The sequence below is a fragment of the Mirounga leonina genome, unplaced genomic scaffold, assembly GCF_011800145.1.
Source record: "Mirounga leonina isolate KUSES-001 unplaced genomic scaffold, KU_Mleo_1.0 Mir_151, whole genome shotgun sequence".
In the NCBI taxonomy this organism is placed as follows: domain Eukaryota; kingdom Metazoa; phylum Chordata; class Mammalia; order Carnivora; family Phocidae; genus Mirounga; species Mirounga leonina.
In genome coordinates this window covers 46,996,557-47,013,286 of record NW_023270377.1, presented here as the reverse complement: position 1 = coordinate 47,013,286, position 16,730 = coordinate 46,996,557, and the positions used below count along the sequence as shown (strand labels likewise).

The following is a 16,730-nucleotide window of genomic DNA, read 5'->3' as shown; positions in this document are numbered from 1 at the left end:
CCAAATGCCGGCGCTGCACGCCCAAGCGGCTGGGACCAGCCCTCGGGAAGGCACCACCCGTCTGGGGCCCCCAAGTTCGGAGCCTGGAACGCCGCGAGGGTGAGGCCTCGCGGACGCGGGGTACTGGCCATTCCGGGTCCAGTCGCAACGGAGGGACGACGACGGGGAAAGGGGTGCGAGGGAAGGGGCCAGGGGAGGGCGGAGAGGGGCAGACGGGCCCGGGCCGGCGATGGAGCTGTACCTCAGCGCCTGCTCCAAGGCTGCCAACATCGCTGCCACCAAGACGGCCACCAGTAGCCTGGCCGTGGACAGCCAGGAATGCGGAGACGTGAGTGGCAGCCAGCCTGGCGTCGCGGTCCTCCGACGGGCTTCCGGCCCTCTGGGGCCCGGGCAGGGAGAGCCACGGACGCGCGGCGCGGTTTGTAACCGCCCGCTTCTGGCGCCCTCGTGCGGGCGGCGGGTGGAAGTGCTCTCGGGCTGCTGGGGCCGCAACTGGCTGTGGCGCAGCGGCGAAGCGGGTGGCCCGGGAAGCGGGAGGCGGGAGGAGGTCTTCGGGGCTGTGTGGTAGGGCGGGACCCTTCGACCCTGACTGTCTGACTCTTGATTGGAGTAGGAGTAGATTGGCCTAATATCTAATACTGAAAGGAAAGGCCAAAGTCTCCAATTGCATCTGACAGGGCGTGCACAAAACCCACTTACCAGGGGTCGGAGCGGGTCAACTACTGGATCTGCCTCTTGGGGTCAAGCTGCCTATGATCCCAGGAAGCAAAACTTTATACTATACTACGAAGTTAAGTGAAAAGGTAAAGTAATTTTTAATGGTCTTACGTTGGTTTTCTTTGCTCTTTTCTATTTGCTGTTAGACGCAGGCACTACATCATACAAAGTTCATTAGGGGAATTTGCACTACCATACACAGGAAAAAAATAACCAACCCCACATCTAACCTAAGATATTGTTTAGGATGCATACCAAGCAACTTCATCTAGTATAGTCTCAGAATCTTGGGCTAGAAAGTTTAGATTCTTAGTTCTGCCTTAATTTATAATTTATAGAACCATATTAACTTTTCTTTATAATAACTTTATACCTATTTAGTGAGATTTTGTTAGAAAAATATTTGGTTGAAAGGTGGAAGATTATTGGTGCTAGCTGGCCATTTAATTGTGTTATGACTTTAACCAATAATAACTTGGACAAAACTCTCATTACAGAACACTGTTCTATGATTTTTGTTTGTGCTGCATTCTATTTCACACACTGAGAAAACAGTGAAGATGAAATAAGTTAACATGTTTAGTATTTAACTAATGACTCCATGATTTGCCCAACCTCCTCATCCAGTCTTTTCTCTAATCGAGAGCCTCAGCTCCTTCCACCTGGGGTATTTTATTCCTTACTCACACATACCATGTTAAAATTTCTGTGCCTTTGTTCACCTTGCTTCCCAAACCTGACATATTCTTTCCTCTTCTGCCCAATCTGTGAATTTGAACCATCTTTCAAGATTCTTTCTGAACTATTACAGCCCCCAATTAGCTTATATTTCCTTAAAATTTGCATTGCCCTTGGTTTGTGTAATTTTACTCAATGCTATAATTTTATAATTATAATTTTATAATGTAAATCATAATGGGGTAGAGTGTGCTTCCCTCAAACTCTTTCATATTCTTAGTCCTTAGCGCTACCTCTACCCTCAAACCTCCCCAGCCTTTGACCCAGTGACTAATGCTGAAGGAGGTTCAGTACATTTCTTTTTTTGAGTGGTTGCTTTGATCAATAGTGCAAAAAATTTTACAGGAAAGAATTCCGAGTGACCCTTGTGCCCTCCTTCTATCTATGATGTCATCAGAAATTAGTGGGGCCTCTTGGTATTTGATACTTGCCTAATAAACATGATCACTTAAAGTTTTGTTTCTGGGAAATACATAATTTCCCTTTGTTCCAATAGAGTAGAGCAAGCTAACAAAAAATAAGCCACCTCACACTGTTTGGCTGAGTCACATCCAAACAAACTAGCTTTCCTAAACCATGCTTGAAAACTCTTCAGGGTATAAACTTAGCCCTGTCTTTCAACTGTTTAGTCAAATATACTGTTTGCTGAATTACCATTTCTATCAAACATTAATTCACTTGCCAACTACTTTTTTAAAAGATGTTCTCTCTATTCCTTATTAGATTCATTCCCCCCAAACTATCTTCATTTAATCATAATCAAGCACCAGACTATTTCCCTGAAGACTGACTTTGTGAGATCCTTCTTTTTCTTTCAGTACTATCTCCTCAATAAAGTGATTTTTTTACATTTACACTTTTAGGGGTTTTTTTTATTAAAGAAAAACCAATCACTTTAATTGACAACAGAATGCATACCCTGGCTCTAATGAATGGCTATGTCTAAAAGGTGTTCCTTATTTACAGGTAATTAGCCCAAGTTTGGTCTTGAGAAACATACTACCATCACAGCTGAAGTTCAACAGCTAAGAGATGTTGACAGCTAAATGTCAACATCTTTAAAAAAAAAAAAAAATCAATCCATTCTTGAGTCATGATTGTTGATTGTTTCCCTTACAGGAAAGGTATGGGCTTTATACCTGGTCTCACTGAATTCAAGACACACTCCTAAGAGATTCTTTTCTTTGCCTTCTCAGGGAAACATTAGTAATTAGGGAATTTTGCTTTATGATGTATGCCCTTGGAAGAGATTGAAGCCTTGTGTTAAGCAAGAAGTCAGAAACTTATCAAGGAAGCTTTTAAATGGAAAATGAAAGCTAGCATCCTATCATATTCCTCCAATCTGCCCCTTTGCCCATATATGAAACAGCCTCCCACCTATAGCTTGAGGGAGTTCTTTATAGAGTGCCACCCAGCCAGGCTTCTTAGTGTTCAGAATCTGACTGAGGTGGCTACTGCCAGGCTGAACACAGAGGTCACGAACTAGTACCTGCAGCGAGATCTAGATTGGTGCACAATGCATGGGGGCTTATCAATGGAATTGAATGCCTGCAAACAGGTCAGGTGCTCTCAGGTTTGCCACATCTTCCACACATTCCAGTTGCCTTTCACTTGAGCCAAGTACTGCTTTGACTGTACTTTAGACTAAAACTTCCATTTTTCTCACCACAAAAAATTAAAGGAAAGCAAAAAGAAAGAATGCAAAGGCAATATTAGGACAACTTCCACACCTACTTACATCTTCTACTTTTTCCCTTTCAGAGGTTCCCCAAAACCCATTTTCACCATCCTGCCATTGAAAAATGGACTCGGAACTCACACACACACACACACACACACACCTCACTTTGGTAATGTTTTAATTTACAAACGAGATGAGATAATTCAGCTGTTTCCTCTAATGTAAGAGAAACAGGACTATTAGCTGATATTTTCCTTTTATATGCTAATGACTACTGTATAAGGTTGTATTTGGTCTTTACACATATGAAGAAACCTCAATCCTTATTAATATCTTTTATAATTGGTTCTTCAATATGTTGAACTTTATAATACAGACCTTGATTTTTTTCCTAACTGTAGTGCTCTCAGAGACTACTGGGTTTCTTGCCTTAAATAAGACCCTACCTAACACAATAACTTTTATTCATTATCTTTTTTTTTAAAAGATTTTGTTTATTTATTTGACAGAGAGAGACACAGCGAGAGAGAGAACACAAGCAAGGGGAGTGGGAGAGGGAGAAGCAGGCTTCCTGCAGAGCAGGGAGCCCGATGTGGGACTCGATCCCAGGGTCCTGGGATCATGACCTGAGCCGAAGGCAGACGCTTAACGACTGAGCCACCCAGGCGCCACCTATTCATTATCTTTAACATCTGAGTTTTACTTCTACTTTTTTGGTTTAAGTTTCCATGAATCTTGGTGAAAGACTTTCTATTTTCTTCATTTTCAGATTATTGAGATAATCATAATTAATATTATCCCTTTATCCTTTTAAACGTAGTGAGTACTTTGACTTGGAAGTGGGAAAGGGAAAAGGAAGAATCATAGCTTTCACTTTCTTTATACATTAAAACAAATTTTATCCTAGTTCCTTTCTTTTCTTTTCCTTTCTTCTTTGACTCAGGGCCAGGGACTGATAGTGATCAGGGGAGGAATTAATTGAGTGAGGGAAGGTTTTTAGAATAAGTCAGGTCAGTGGGGAAAAAGAAGTCAGGATAATAAATTTATGTTGCCTAATCCAAATCTTTCTGTTGCCAGTTCTTCCCCACTTCAAATTCTTCTCGCCTGCTTTATTTTCAGTGAACAGTCTAGTCATTTCAATAGATTGACATTTAAAAGTGAAATTCATTAGCTTTACCCTTATAATATTTTAAAATCTGTGTTTGCAGCTTTTTCAACCTTCTTACGGTTTTAACCTGACTGATCCTTATTGTCGGCTTTTGGAAACCCAATATAAAAGTCTTCATGATCCACATTTAAGAGCATACTATAAGCGCAAAGATATCCTGAGAAGATTAAAGAAAGGAGGCTATATCACCAGCAATAATAAAGTGGGTTGAAGATTAATTCTTTTTAATCATTGCAAACCTCCAAGACTTGATAAAGCTTGCTTCTGTACCTCACTGAGGGGTCTGTATCACCTTTAACTTGGTCATGAGAAATAATGGGAAATTTCATAAATTACTCAGTATTTGGGTCAAGGGAAACCAGACAATGGTTTTTTCTAAATGAAACTACTTCTTCCCTCACCTTTTTTCTTTATGATATCAAAAGATGATTACCAAATAATTTCAGGATGTAAAGGTAATTTTCCCAAATGTATCATAGTCCTCTTTCTCTGTCTCTAATGTCACTGTATGCTTGTCAAGGATTATATCCCATAAGCTTTTTAAAAACTTGAGACAAAATAGGAACCTAGTAAAATCAGCCTCATGGAATCTTGATGGACTATATACTTATTGGGGTCAAACATTATTATTACATTAGTATTTTCTTTTAATAACTCCAGTTGTATGTACTAAATCCCCTATCATGATGCATATTAATAAAGTAATGTTATCTGGGTAGAAATTTCCTTTTGATTAAAAGTTGTAGAGAGTTACTGCTTACAAAATCGTTAGCAATTTATTACTCTTAATACCAAAATATTATCAAATGGTATGGTATTACTATTTTTCCTAGGAAAGTAATTGCTATGATTTTTAAATATTTGTATTTATATATTTTTGTCATTACTGTTGTTTTGTTTTTTAGATTGTATGTACCTTGAGGGACTTGAATAAGTACAGACAATATCTTACCAGTTTAAAGTTAGACTTTGAAAGAAACTATATAAGAGATCAAGTAAGTTAAATACTTAAATTTGGTTTCTTTTCATAGGGTTTGGAAGAAAGCTTTATTTGCATGCAAAATATTTTCATATATTTTTACCTTTAATTCTGACAAACTACTTTTTCCAAATTAAAATTTAGAAGAGGAATAAATAATATTTTGAGGTTGCTATATTAAGCCAAGAAAATAAAAGGGACCCAGTTATCTCTTAATATGCCAATAGTAGCTTGCATAATTTAGCAATTAAATTGCTCCTCAGATATGTCACTTCTACCTGAGCTAAGAGCAATAGGAAGAGTCTATTGTGGCAGCAAGATTCTTCAGCTGGAGCCCCCAAAACAGCTTGCGTAACAGGAGAGGAGGAGCATGAATAATTACCATGTCCTATAGGTGACTGGAAGAACATGTACACTGTGTATGTGTACCCACACACATGCAGCTGTGTTCATTCAATAAAAAATGTTGTTCTTAAAAATGAAGTGGAATGATTTGGTGTAGAGTGGGTATAGATAGTGACTTCCTTTCAATTTTTGACTCAAAAAGTTTGTGTGAGTGTGTACACACATGCACATGTGCATGAGTGAATTCAGGTTTTAGGGTCAAGAGAGTTGGATAAAAACGAGAAATGTTGTGTGTACGTGTACGTTTACAAATTTATGTTCAAAGGTTGTGTAGAGGGGTGCCTGGGTGGCTCAGTGGGTTGAGCATCTGACTCTTGGTTTTGGCTCAGATTATGATCTCATGAGTGGTGGGATTGAGCCCCATGTTGGGCTCCGCATTCAGTGCAGAGTCTGATTGAGGATTCTCTCCCTCTTTCCCTCCCCCTACTTGTGCACTCACGCTCTCTCTCTAAAATAAATAAATAAATCTTAAAAAAGAGAGAGTTGTAGAGAAATGATAATGACTTCCCTATACTATTAAATGTTCTGTATTTTACCCAATTTCCCCCATCTGCCTAGAGCTTCTCCTCCCTTCCTTCCTTATTATCATTTATTTTTTTCAGAATGGATAGAAAAATAAGGTGAAGTATTTATCATTCATTTTCAGAGAAAGACATCTTTATTTTGGGTTGGTTGTCCTTGTCTACAATAGGTTTAAATGCAGTTAAGCAGAATTAGCTATTCACGAAGTACAGGAATTTTACTAAGCATATGATAGGACAGTTTTATTTCTGAGAATGTAAAAAGAAGATTTTACATATACATAGTCAAATTTACATACATTTATGTATATGTGTATATTATAACACACTTTTCTTAATAGGAAATGCTTGCAAAGCAAGTAAATAGACTACAGGAAAACAGTCAAATACCTAGACGTTCTGATGTTGCACGGTTCCAAAATTGGTTGTTACAGGAAGGCACCCAATCTATTAAGGACCAGGAACGATTAATAAGGCACAGGTAAGATTGAAGTTAATGCATATTTCATTTATATATTGTGGACCCAAATATGTAGGAAGGTACTAGAAAGAATTGAAGGTAGGATTTTTAGAGAACTAGACACTATTGAACTCCACAATTGTTCCCACTATGGAGAGGAAGAGAGACCAAGAGGTATGGGAATTGGGAAATTATGGTAGCAAGGCTATAAAGAGAAATTTCTACCAGAGAAGGCAGGGTTGTTGTGAGTCCAAAAGATAATCTAAGCTGATAACTGGAAGAACAAAATCAGATCCAAAGTCCTTCCAATTGTAGTAGATGGAGAGAAAGTATCTTTAGCACACGTTTCTACAGTAGCTTCTTATGATCATCTTTAAGGACTGATAGCATTAAGTTTGAGAAAGTTAGTGAAAAGTCAAAAAAGGAAACTTTATCTAATGCCAATATAAATATGCATCGTCTCTAAACTGTCGTTCTCTAAACTAAGATATTACCTACTAACGTCCAATCGTTACCATTCCATGACCAAGACCACTTCTTAGGAAGTGAAGGGATATTATTGGTCTTTTTCCTCCTCCTTCATTAAAGTGAGAGAGGCTGCAGTGCCTGACTTTTTATATTCCATAGTTCAATTTCATGGTAGGCCCATAAAACAGATTGACATCCCAGAGACCCAGACTACAGATGGAAGATTTGTTCAAGGTCTTGTAAATTACAATGGACCCAGTATACATCTTTTTATTAGGAAACTCAGATCTGGTTTTTTTTTTCCCAGATTTGAAGTCGGTGTTTCAGTTACTTTAGCCTTCTTTGCAAACCCATATTCCCAAATGTACAAAGTTATGAATACTTTCTGTGTAAAATGTTTTTAATCAGTTTGCTCCACATTTTACCATTGGCTGTGCCATAACAGATACTTATATAATAGGGAGATTTGTATAAGGAGTAAAGTGAGTTGGTGGGTCAGGCTGGCTTAAAGGTCCATGAGCAGAGCTGATAGAAAAACTGTAAAATTCCTGTAGCTTAAGAAATAAAAAGCAAGCAAGAACTTGGTTTGAGAATATCAAAGCAGAGATGATGGAAGGGAAATAGCCAATTCACCTTTACTTGTATTTGCACTTTTACTTAGATATTTGGATATGATAAATAGGGAATTAGAACAACTTGAGCACACAGCAGAAGAGCAACGCCTACTTCGGATGGATAGAGAAGAAAGACGACAGCGAGAATACACAAGGAGAAAACTTAGTCTTCGTAGAAAAATTGAAGAGGTGAGATAACAAATTCAAAATATTTAGAGAAAAATTGTATACAGTTGTTTCATTTGTAAGTAATTTACCTCTCCATCATACTTCTTGAAGTCATTTCAGGTCTGAATCATTTATCCACATTAATCTTTTTTCCAAGTTGTTACATAAAATAATGAGGCTGACCACAAACTCACTATTTAACTCCCCAAAAGTCCTCATTATAGGGTGGAAAAATTTTTAAATTTAGCTTTAGTAAAAAAATAACCATACCTGCATTCCTAATAGGAGTGCGTAAGAAAAGGCCATCCTAAACCCAGTGTATGACTTTAATTATGCTTGACCTGATTTCTGTTAGGCCCCTTACTTATTCTAATTTGCTTGTTGGTGGTGGAAAGAATACAAAGGTTTACTGTGAACACATACTGAGTATAGTAACATTCATACTCTCTAGGAATGGAAGACAAAAGAGATGTTACTTCTGACAAGGATTGGAGAAGATGTTAAAAGAGAAGCTAGGATAGAGGAACAACGGCGTAGAAGCAGAGAGGAGAGTGACAGGAAGGTAGGGTGAGCTTTAACCCCTAACTGGGGCTGTTTGAAGAGAAGCTTTTGCCAGTTTTGATATTTGGGAGTACACTCTGTGAGATAACAATGGACCAATTACTCCAAATGATATGCAACTAGTGCAATGGAACAAGTGCTGGCACTGGGAGTGCCCATTAGACATGACCACTGATGGTAGGCATGGTCATGCCACAGGCTACTTGAGCCAGGTTATTGGCAGAGCTATTTGAATTCCAGATATTTCCAATGGAGTTATTCTAAATTGTTTCTTTTGAATTGTGTTTTAATACAGAGGTTTTCAATTCATTGCTGTATACTTCTTAGTATTGTAATCTTTTGGAGATTGACATTTTATATATATATATATATATATATATATAATGTCTCTCTCTATATATATAATGTCAATTATATATATATATATTTTTTTTTTTTTACTCCAAAGTATGTGCTTAAATTACAGTTATCGAAATCTTTAAAAGATTTTTTGTCTTTGCATCTTTATCAAAAATCAGTTGTATAGACTGATTTTTGGACTCTTTTCTGCTCTTTGACCTATTTGTCTATTATACTGTCTTGATTATTATACCTTTAATCATTCTTTAAATCAGTAGTGCTAACCTTCTAAGTCTGTTTTTCTATTTTAAAGTTGTGTTGGCTAATCTAAGCCCTTTACATTTCAATATAAATTTTAGAATCAGGGGCGCCTGGGTGGCTCAGTTGATTAAGCGACTGCCTTCGGCTCAGGTCGTGATCCTGGAGTCCCTGGATCGAGTCCCGCATCGGGCTCCCTGCTCGGCAGGGAGTCTGCTTCGTCCTCTGACCCTCCCCACTCTCATGTGTGTTCTCTCTCCCTCAAATAAATAAATAAAATCTTAAAAAAAAAAAAATTTAGAATCAGCATTTCAATTTCTACAAAGAAATCTTACCAAGATTTTGATTAGAATTATGTTGATTCTATAGGTCAGTTTGGGCACAATTGATGTCTTGATAATATTGAGTCTTCCAACTCATGAACCAAATATCTCTCTCCATTTATTTAGGTTTCCTTAATTTTTGCAATTTACAGTTCGTACTTCTTTTGATAGATTTGATAGATTCATCCTTAGGTATTTCATAATTTTTATGCTATTATAATTGGTATTTTTAATTTCAAATTCTGATTATTTGATGTTAGTATATAGAAAAGCAATTTTTTATATTCATCTTGTATCTTGCATTGACAAAATCACTTATTCTAGTAATTTATTTCTAGATGCCAATTGATATTCTACATAAATGATTATGTTGTCTACAAATAAAGGTGGTTTTATTTCTTCTCTTTGGATGTGAATGCATTTTTCTTTTTTTTTGCCTGATTGCACTGACTATAACCTCTGTTATAACATAGAATAGAGAAAATGATAATGGACATTATTATCAAATATTTATTTTGCCCTTTCTCTCTTCTCTACAGGCATATTAGGCTGCTTGATATTGTTCCACATCTCGCTGATACTCTTTTCATTTTGTAACTTTTTTTTCCTCATTGTTTCCTTTTGAATGGCTTCTTTTCCTAAATTTGCATTAATTAATCTCTTCTTCTGCAATGTCTATTTTACTATTAATGCATATCTCATATTACTCATCTCATACATTTAAAAAATTGATTCTCTTCCCTTTTATATGTTATATGTCTTTTCTTTACCTTGTAAATATATGGAATACAATTGTGTTTTAATATTCTTATCTTTAATTCTAACATTCGTGTCATTATGGGTCAATTTTGATTGATTGATTGATTGATCACTCATTTTATGGGTTATATTTCCCTGCTTTTTATGCTTGGTACTCTTTGATTGGATGCCAGATATGGTGAATTTTACTTTTTGGGTGCTGAATATTTTCATATTCTTTTAAATACCCTTTAGCTTTTTTCTTGAATGTAGATAATTTCTTTGGAAAGAGTTTGATTGTTATAGGTCATGCTTTTTAAGATTTGTTAGAGGGGCCAGAGCCATGTTTAATCTGAGACTAGTTATTCCCTAGTCCTAGAAGCAAGACCCATTTTAGAACTCTACACAACACCCTATGACTTACGAAGTTCTTCCAGAGTGGCTGGTGAAAATAGGCGTGATAGACAGGTGCCAAGCACTGTTCTCTCTAATCCTCTAGTACTGTCCTTTGTGTGGCTTTGCTTAGTTTCCTCACACACTGGTAGTGATGCATCTGTTGCCGAATACTCAAGGGAACCCTTTGAGGATCTCTAGGGTTCTTTCTCTGTGCAGTTACTTCCTTTCTGAGACATCCAGGGTCAATATTAGCCCAGAGGTTCACAAAAGGAAGTCACATTTTATATATTATGTGTATCTCTGGTAGGCCTGGGTGTTTTTGGTTAAGTTACTCAGGAATCCCTCCCATTGAAGATGATTTAGAAATTGCCTAAGCTCTGCAGGAGCTATGATTAAGAAACCCTACCTCATCTGTGACTGGACCAGTTTCCTGAAGGTATACAGTGAGGTAACTGTATCTAAATTTTCATGTTTTATCACAGATGGAAATTTGTACCATGTAACTTTACAAGTCACAAGACAGGAGTGACTGTTGATTTCCAATATACACTCTCACATTTTAAAGATTTGTCTTGCATTTTTAAACAGGAAGCTGATGTTAACTTATATATATATATATATTAATATTTTAGAAACAAGCCCTTCTAGAGAAAAAAATGGCTTATCATTTACAAAAAAGGCAAGAAGACAGCTTTAAAGGAGAAGAGATGAGAAATGACACATTTCATTACAGAGGACAAGATGGAACATACTGTGAACGTGAGAATATTAAAAGCTGAAAGAGCTATGTAGAAAATGCTTATTTATATATTTACTTAAAAATCCTTTTGTAAAATTCTGTTTGCTTACAATTGCTATTTGCTTTGTGCTAGGCACAGTTCTAGGCATTTCTCTATGACAGTTCAACTTGAAAAGCAGACATATGCAAAAATTAAAACAAAGTAAAATAATCTTATCAAGTGGTTCAGTAGACAAGCTTGCCTATACTGTAGTTCTAACCAACTTACATATAATAAAAATAATGTATTTTTTTGCTACTGAAACTTTAAAAACTCGTGTATAAGATAATTGCTATTGTATACCAACATGATGATCTACTATGTTGCCAGCCAGAAAGGACAATATCAGACGAAAACGGAGGGGGGGGCGGGCAGGAGGTTGGGGAATAAGGAAGGGAGGAGGTAGAGAAGAAGGGAAAGTAAGGAAGGAAAGAAAAAAGAAGGAAATGAAGAGTTTAAAGGAGGGGCATCCTATCATGACTTTTCTATGCCCAATCTCTACCAGCTTTTTTTAATTTATAACATTATAAAATATAGTGAATTTATTAAATTAAATTAATTAATGATAGTAATTACAATTTCATGGCCAGAATGCAAAAATGTAAACTTGCTTTAATTATCATGACTATGTAGTTTTAGGAAAGAGTAAGATCATCTTCCATCCCATCAATCCTATCTCTATCCCATCAATCCTGTTTTTAGGTGAGAGCCTCCTTGCATCTCTCCAGTAGATTACTAACTAGTCTCCATTGGCTCTTTTTTCTACCTACTTCAAATCCATTTTTCATGCTGCTACTAATTAGACTTTAAATCTGTTCTGAGGCTTTCTTCCAGCCCCAAAATGTAAAGATTCCCATTACCTCTTAAATGAAGCTCAGGCTTTTGAGGCAACCATTCAACACCATCTAGAGCCCAACCCAAACGTAACTTTTCAGCTTTATTTCACACTACCTGCTGGAAGAAGGAAGCTATGATCTAAGGGTGATGTGCATAGGCTCTGGAGCCAAACTGCTGAAGTCCAAACCCTGCTTTCCCATTATCTAGCCATATAAATAGCTTGGACAAATTACTTAACCTCTTTGAGCTAAGTTTCATCATCTGAAAACAAAAATACTATTCCTAAATTCTCATAAAATCTCAAAAGCTCTAGCCCATAGTAAGCTCTCAATTTATTTCATTGTCCAATCAAACGAGACCACTGACCATTCCTAAAACACAAGTAAATTTTCTTCTGTGCCAGTCTTTGTCCAATTTTCTTAGCCTGGAGTGATGTGCTCACTGCCCATCTATCCCTATCCCACAATTCTTTTAGCTCCACTATAAATGACACTCCACAAAGTCTTTCTTAATAACCCTAATTGGAAGATCCTTCTCTGGGGCACCTGGGTGGCTCAGTTGGTTAAGAATCTGATTTCGACTCGGGTCATGATCCCAGGGTTCTGGGATCGAGCCCCATATCGGGTTCTCTGCTCAGCAGGAAGCCTGCTTCTCCCTCTCCCTCTGCCTGCAGCTCCCCCTGCTTGTGCTCTCTCTCTGTCAAATAAATAAATAAAATCTTTAAAAAAAAAAAAAAGATCCTTCTCCTTTGAATCCTTTATAGTTCTTTGTATCATTCTCCATACACTTATTACATATTTCCCACTGTCTTAATCACCCATAATATTCTAACTCCCACTTTTGTATTCACAGAACAAATAGCCCTATATGTATGTATGTGTGTGTATATAAAATATATATTTGCTAAATGGACTAATTCAATCTATTCAGCTCATTGAAATAATGACAACAATCTCATGCTTCAGAAAAGAAACCACTTTAGGGGCGCCTGGGTGGCTCAGTCAGTTAAGCATCTGACTCTTGGTTTCAGGTCAGGTCATGATCTCCTGGTTGTGGGATCAAGCCCTACATCAGGCTCTGTGCTCAGTGCAGAGTCTGCTTCAGATTCTCTCTCCTTCTCCTTCTCCCTCTCACTCTCTCTCTCTTTCAAATAAAAAAATAAAACCTTTAAAAAAAAGAAACCACTTTAGTAACAATATACATCCCTACATCTTCAACTGATAACTGTCTCATTTAATAGGAAAAGAGTTTAAAGTAGACATTTTAGACCTTTGTTACCTCAGAACCCCTCTTTTGTTTTTAATTTTTATTTTTTTATTATGTTATGTTAGTCACCATAGAGTACATCATTAGTTTTTGATGTAATGTTCCATGATTCATTGTTTGCATATATAACACCCAGTGCTCCATGCAATATGTGCCCTACTTAATACCCATCACCAGGCTAATCCATCCACCCCTTCTAAAACCCTCAGTTTGTTTCTCGGCATCTGTAGTCTCTCATGGTTCATCTCCCCCTCTGATTTCCCCCCTTCATTTTTCCCTTCCTTCTCCTAATATCCTCCATGCTATTCCTTATGTTCCACAAATAAGTGAAACCATATGATAATTGACTTTCTCTGATATTATCACACAGTATAATCTCCTTCCAGTCCCATCCATGTTGATGTAAAAGTTGGGTATTCATCCTTTCTGATGTCTGAGTAATGTTCCATTGAATATATGGACCACATCTTCCTTATCCATTCATCTGTTGAAGGGCCTCTCGGCTCTTTCCACAGTTTGGCTATTGTGGATATTGCTGCTATGAACATTGGAGTGCATATGACCCTTCTTTTCACTACATCTGTATATTTGGGGTAAATACCCAGGAATGCAATTTCTGGGCCATAGGGTAGCTCTATTTTAATTTTTTGAGGAACCTCCACACTGTTTTCCAAAGTGGCTGTACCAACTTACATTCCCATCAACAGTGTAAGAGGGTCCCCCCTCTCCACAACCTCTCCAACATTTGTTGTTTTTTTCCTTGTCAATTTTTCCCATTCTAACTGAAGTAAGGTGGTATCTCAGTGTGGTTTGGATTTGAATTTCCCTGATGGCTAATGATGATGAACATTTTTTCATGTGTCCATTAGCCATTTGTATGTCTTCTTTTGAAAAGTGTCTGTTCATATCTTCTGCCCATTTTTTGACTTGATTATTCGTTTTTTAGGGGCTGAGTTTGAGAAGTTCTTTATAGATATTGGACATCAGCCCTTTGACTGTAGTGTCATTGGCAAATATCTTCTCTCATTCCATGGGTAGCCTCTTAGTTTTGTTGACTGTTTCTTTTGCTGTGCAGAAGCTTTTTATCTTGATGAAGTCCCAAAAGTTCATTTTCGCTTTTGTTTCCCTTGCCTTTGGAGACGTGTCTTGAAAGAAGTTGCTGTGGCTGATGTTGAAGAGGTTACTGCCTACGTTCTCCTCTGGATTTTTGATGGATTCCTGTCTCACATTGAGGTCTTTCATCCATTTTGAGTTTATCTTTGTGTATGGTGTAAGAGAATGGTTGAATTTCATTCTTCTGTATATAGCTGTCCAATTTTTCCAGCACCATTTATTGAAGAGACTGTCTTTCTCCATTCGATATTTTTTCCTGCTTTGTTAAAGATTAGTTGACCATAGAGTTGAGGGTCCATATCTGGACTCTCTATTTTGTTCCATTGGTCTATGTGTCTGTTTTTGTGCCAGTACCATGCTGTCTTAGTGATCACGGCTTTGTAATATAGCTTGAAATCAGGCAATGTGATGCCCCCAGCTTTGTTTTTCTTTTTCAACATTTCCTTGGCCATTTGGGGTCTTTTCTGGTTCCATACAAATTTTAGGATTGTTTGTTCCAGGAATGGCATTGAAGGTATAGATTGCTCTGGGCAGCATAGACATTTTAACGTTTATTCTTCTGATCCATGAGCATGGGATGTTTTTCCATCTTTCCGTGTCTTCTTCAATTTCTTTCATGAGTGTTCTGTAGTTCCTGGAGTATTGATCCTAACCTCTTGGTTAGGTTTATTCCCAGGTATCTTATGGTTTTTGGTGCTATTGTAAATGGAATAGATTCTCTAATTTCTCTTTCTACAGTTACATTATTAGTGTATAAGAAAGCAACTGATATCTGTGCATTGATTTTCTATCCCGCCACATTACTGCATTGCTGTATGAGTTCTAGTAATTTGGGGGTGGAGTCTTTTGGGTTTTCCACATAAAGTATCATCTCATCTGCGAAGAGAGAGAGTTTGACTTCTTTGCCAATTTGAATACCTTTTATTTCTTTTTGTTGTCTGATTGCTGTTGCTAGGACTTCTAGTACTATGATGAACAATAGTGGTGAGAGTGGGCATCCCTGTCGTATTCCCAATCTTAAGGGAATTGAGAATGATATTCACTGTGGGTTTTTCATAGATGGTTTTTATGAAATTGAGGAATGTTCTCTCTATCCTATACTCTGGAGAGTTTTAATCAGGAAAGGATACTGTATTTTCTCAAATGCTTTTTCTGCATCAATTGAGAGGACCATATGCTTCATCTGTCTCCTCTTATTAATGTGTTCTATCACATTGATTGATTTGCGAATGTTGAACCACCCTTGCATCCCAAGAATAAATCCCACTTGGTCGTGGTGGATGATCCTTTTAATGTACTGTTGGATCCCATTAGCTAGGATTTTGTTGAAAATTTTGGCATCCATCTTCATCAGGGATATCGGTCTGTAATTCTCCTTTTTGATGGGGTCTTGCCTGGTTTGGGAATCAAGGTAATGCTGGCATCATAGAATGAGTGTGGAAACTTCCCTTCTATTTCTATTTTTTGAAACAGCTTCAGGAGAATAGGTTTATTTCTTCTTTGAATGTTTGGTAGGATTCCCCAGGGAATCCATCAGGTCCTGGACTCCTGTTTTGGGGGAAGTTTTTGATCAGTGCTTCAATCTCATTACTGGTTATTGGTCTATTCAGGTTGTCAATTTCTTCCTGTTTCAGTCTTGGTAGTTTATAGGTTTCCAGGAAGGCATCCATTTCTTCAAGGTTGCTTAATTTATTGGCATATAGTTGCTAATAATAATTTCTAATAATCGTTTCTGTTTCCTTGGTGTTAGTTGTGATCTCTACCCTTTCATTCATAATTTTATTAATTTGGGTCCTTTCTCTTTTCTTTTGGGTAGGTCTGGCCAGAGGTTTATCGATCTTACTAATTCTTTCAAAGAACCAGCTTCTAGTTTCGTTGATCTGCTCTACTGTATTTCTGGTTTCTATTTCATTGATCTCTGTTCTAATCCTAATTATTTCTCTTCTAATGTGTGGCTTAGGCATCATTTGTTGTTTTTTCTTTTTTTATTAAGATTTTTTTTATTTTTTTATTTGACAGAGAGAGAGTACAAGCAGGGGGAGTGGAAGGCAGAGGGAGAGGGAGAAGCAGGCTCCCCGCTCAGCAGGGAGCCTGATGTGGGGCTCAATCCCAGGACCCTGGGATCATGACCTGAGCCGAAGGCAGACAGTTAACCATCTGAGCCACCCAGGTGCCCCTGTTGTTTTTTCTTTAGTTCTTTA

The 16,730-nt window shown here is 37.5% G+C and overlaps 1 protein-coding gene across 1 annotated transcript in view; it reads left to right on the top strand.

Annotated features, from left to right (window-relative positions):
• Positions 1-229: 229 nt before the first annotated feature.
• FSIP2 (fibrous sheath interacting protein 2) overlaps positions 230-16,730 on the top strand; it is a 106,656-nt gene continuing 90,155 nt past the window's right edge. The window contains exons 1-8 of the mRNA XM_035007578.1: positions 230-328; positions 678-803; positions 4,345-4,506; positions 5,210-5,299; positions 6,551-6,690; positions 7,799-7,940; positions 8,371-8,481; positions 11,167-11,287. Coding sequence (XP_034863469.1) covers positions 230-328; positions 678-803; positions 4,345-4,506; positions 5,210-5,299; positions 6,551-6,690; positions 7,799-7,940; positions 8,371-8,481; positions 11,167-11,287 — 991 coding nt within the window. The remainder of the gene's footprint in view (positions 329-677; positions 804-4,344; positions 4,507-5,209; positions 5,300-6,550; positions 6,691-7,798; positions 7,941-8,370; positions 8,482-11,166; positions 11,288-16,730) is intronic.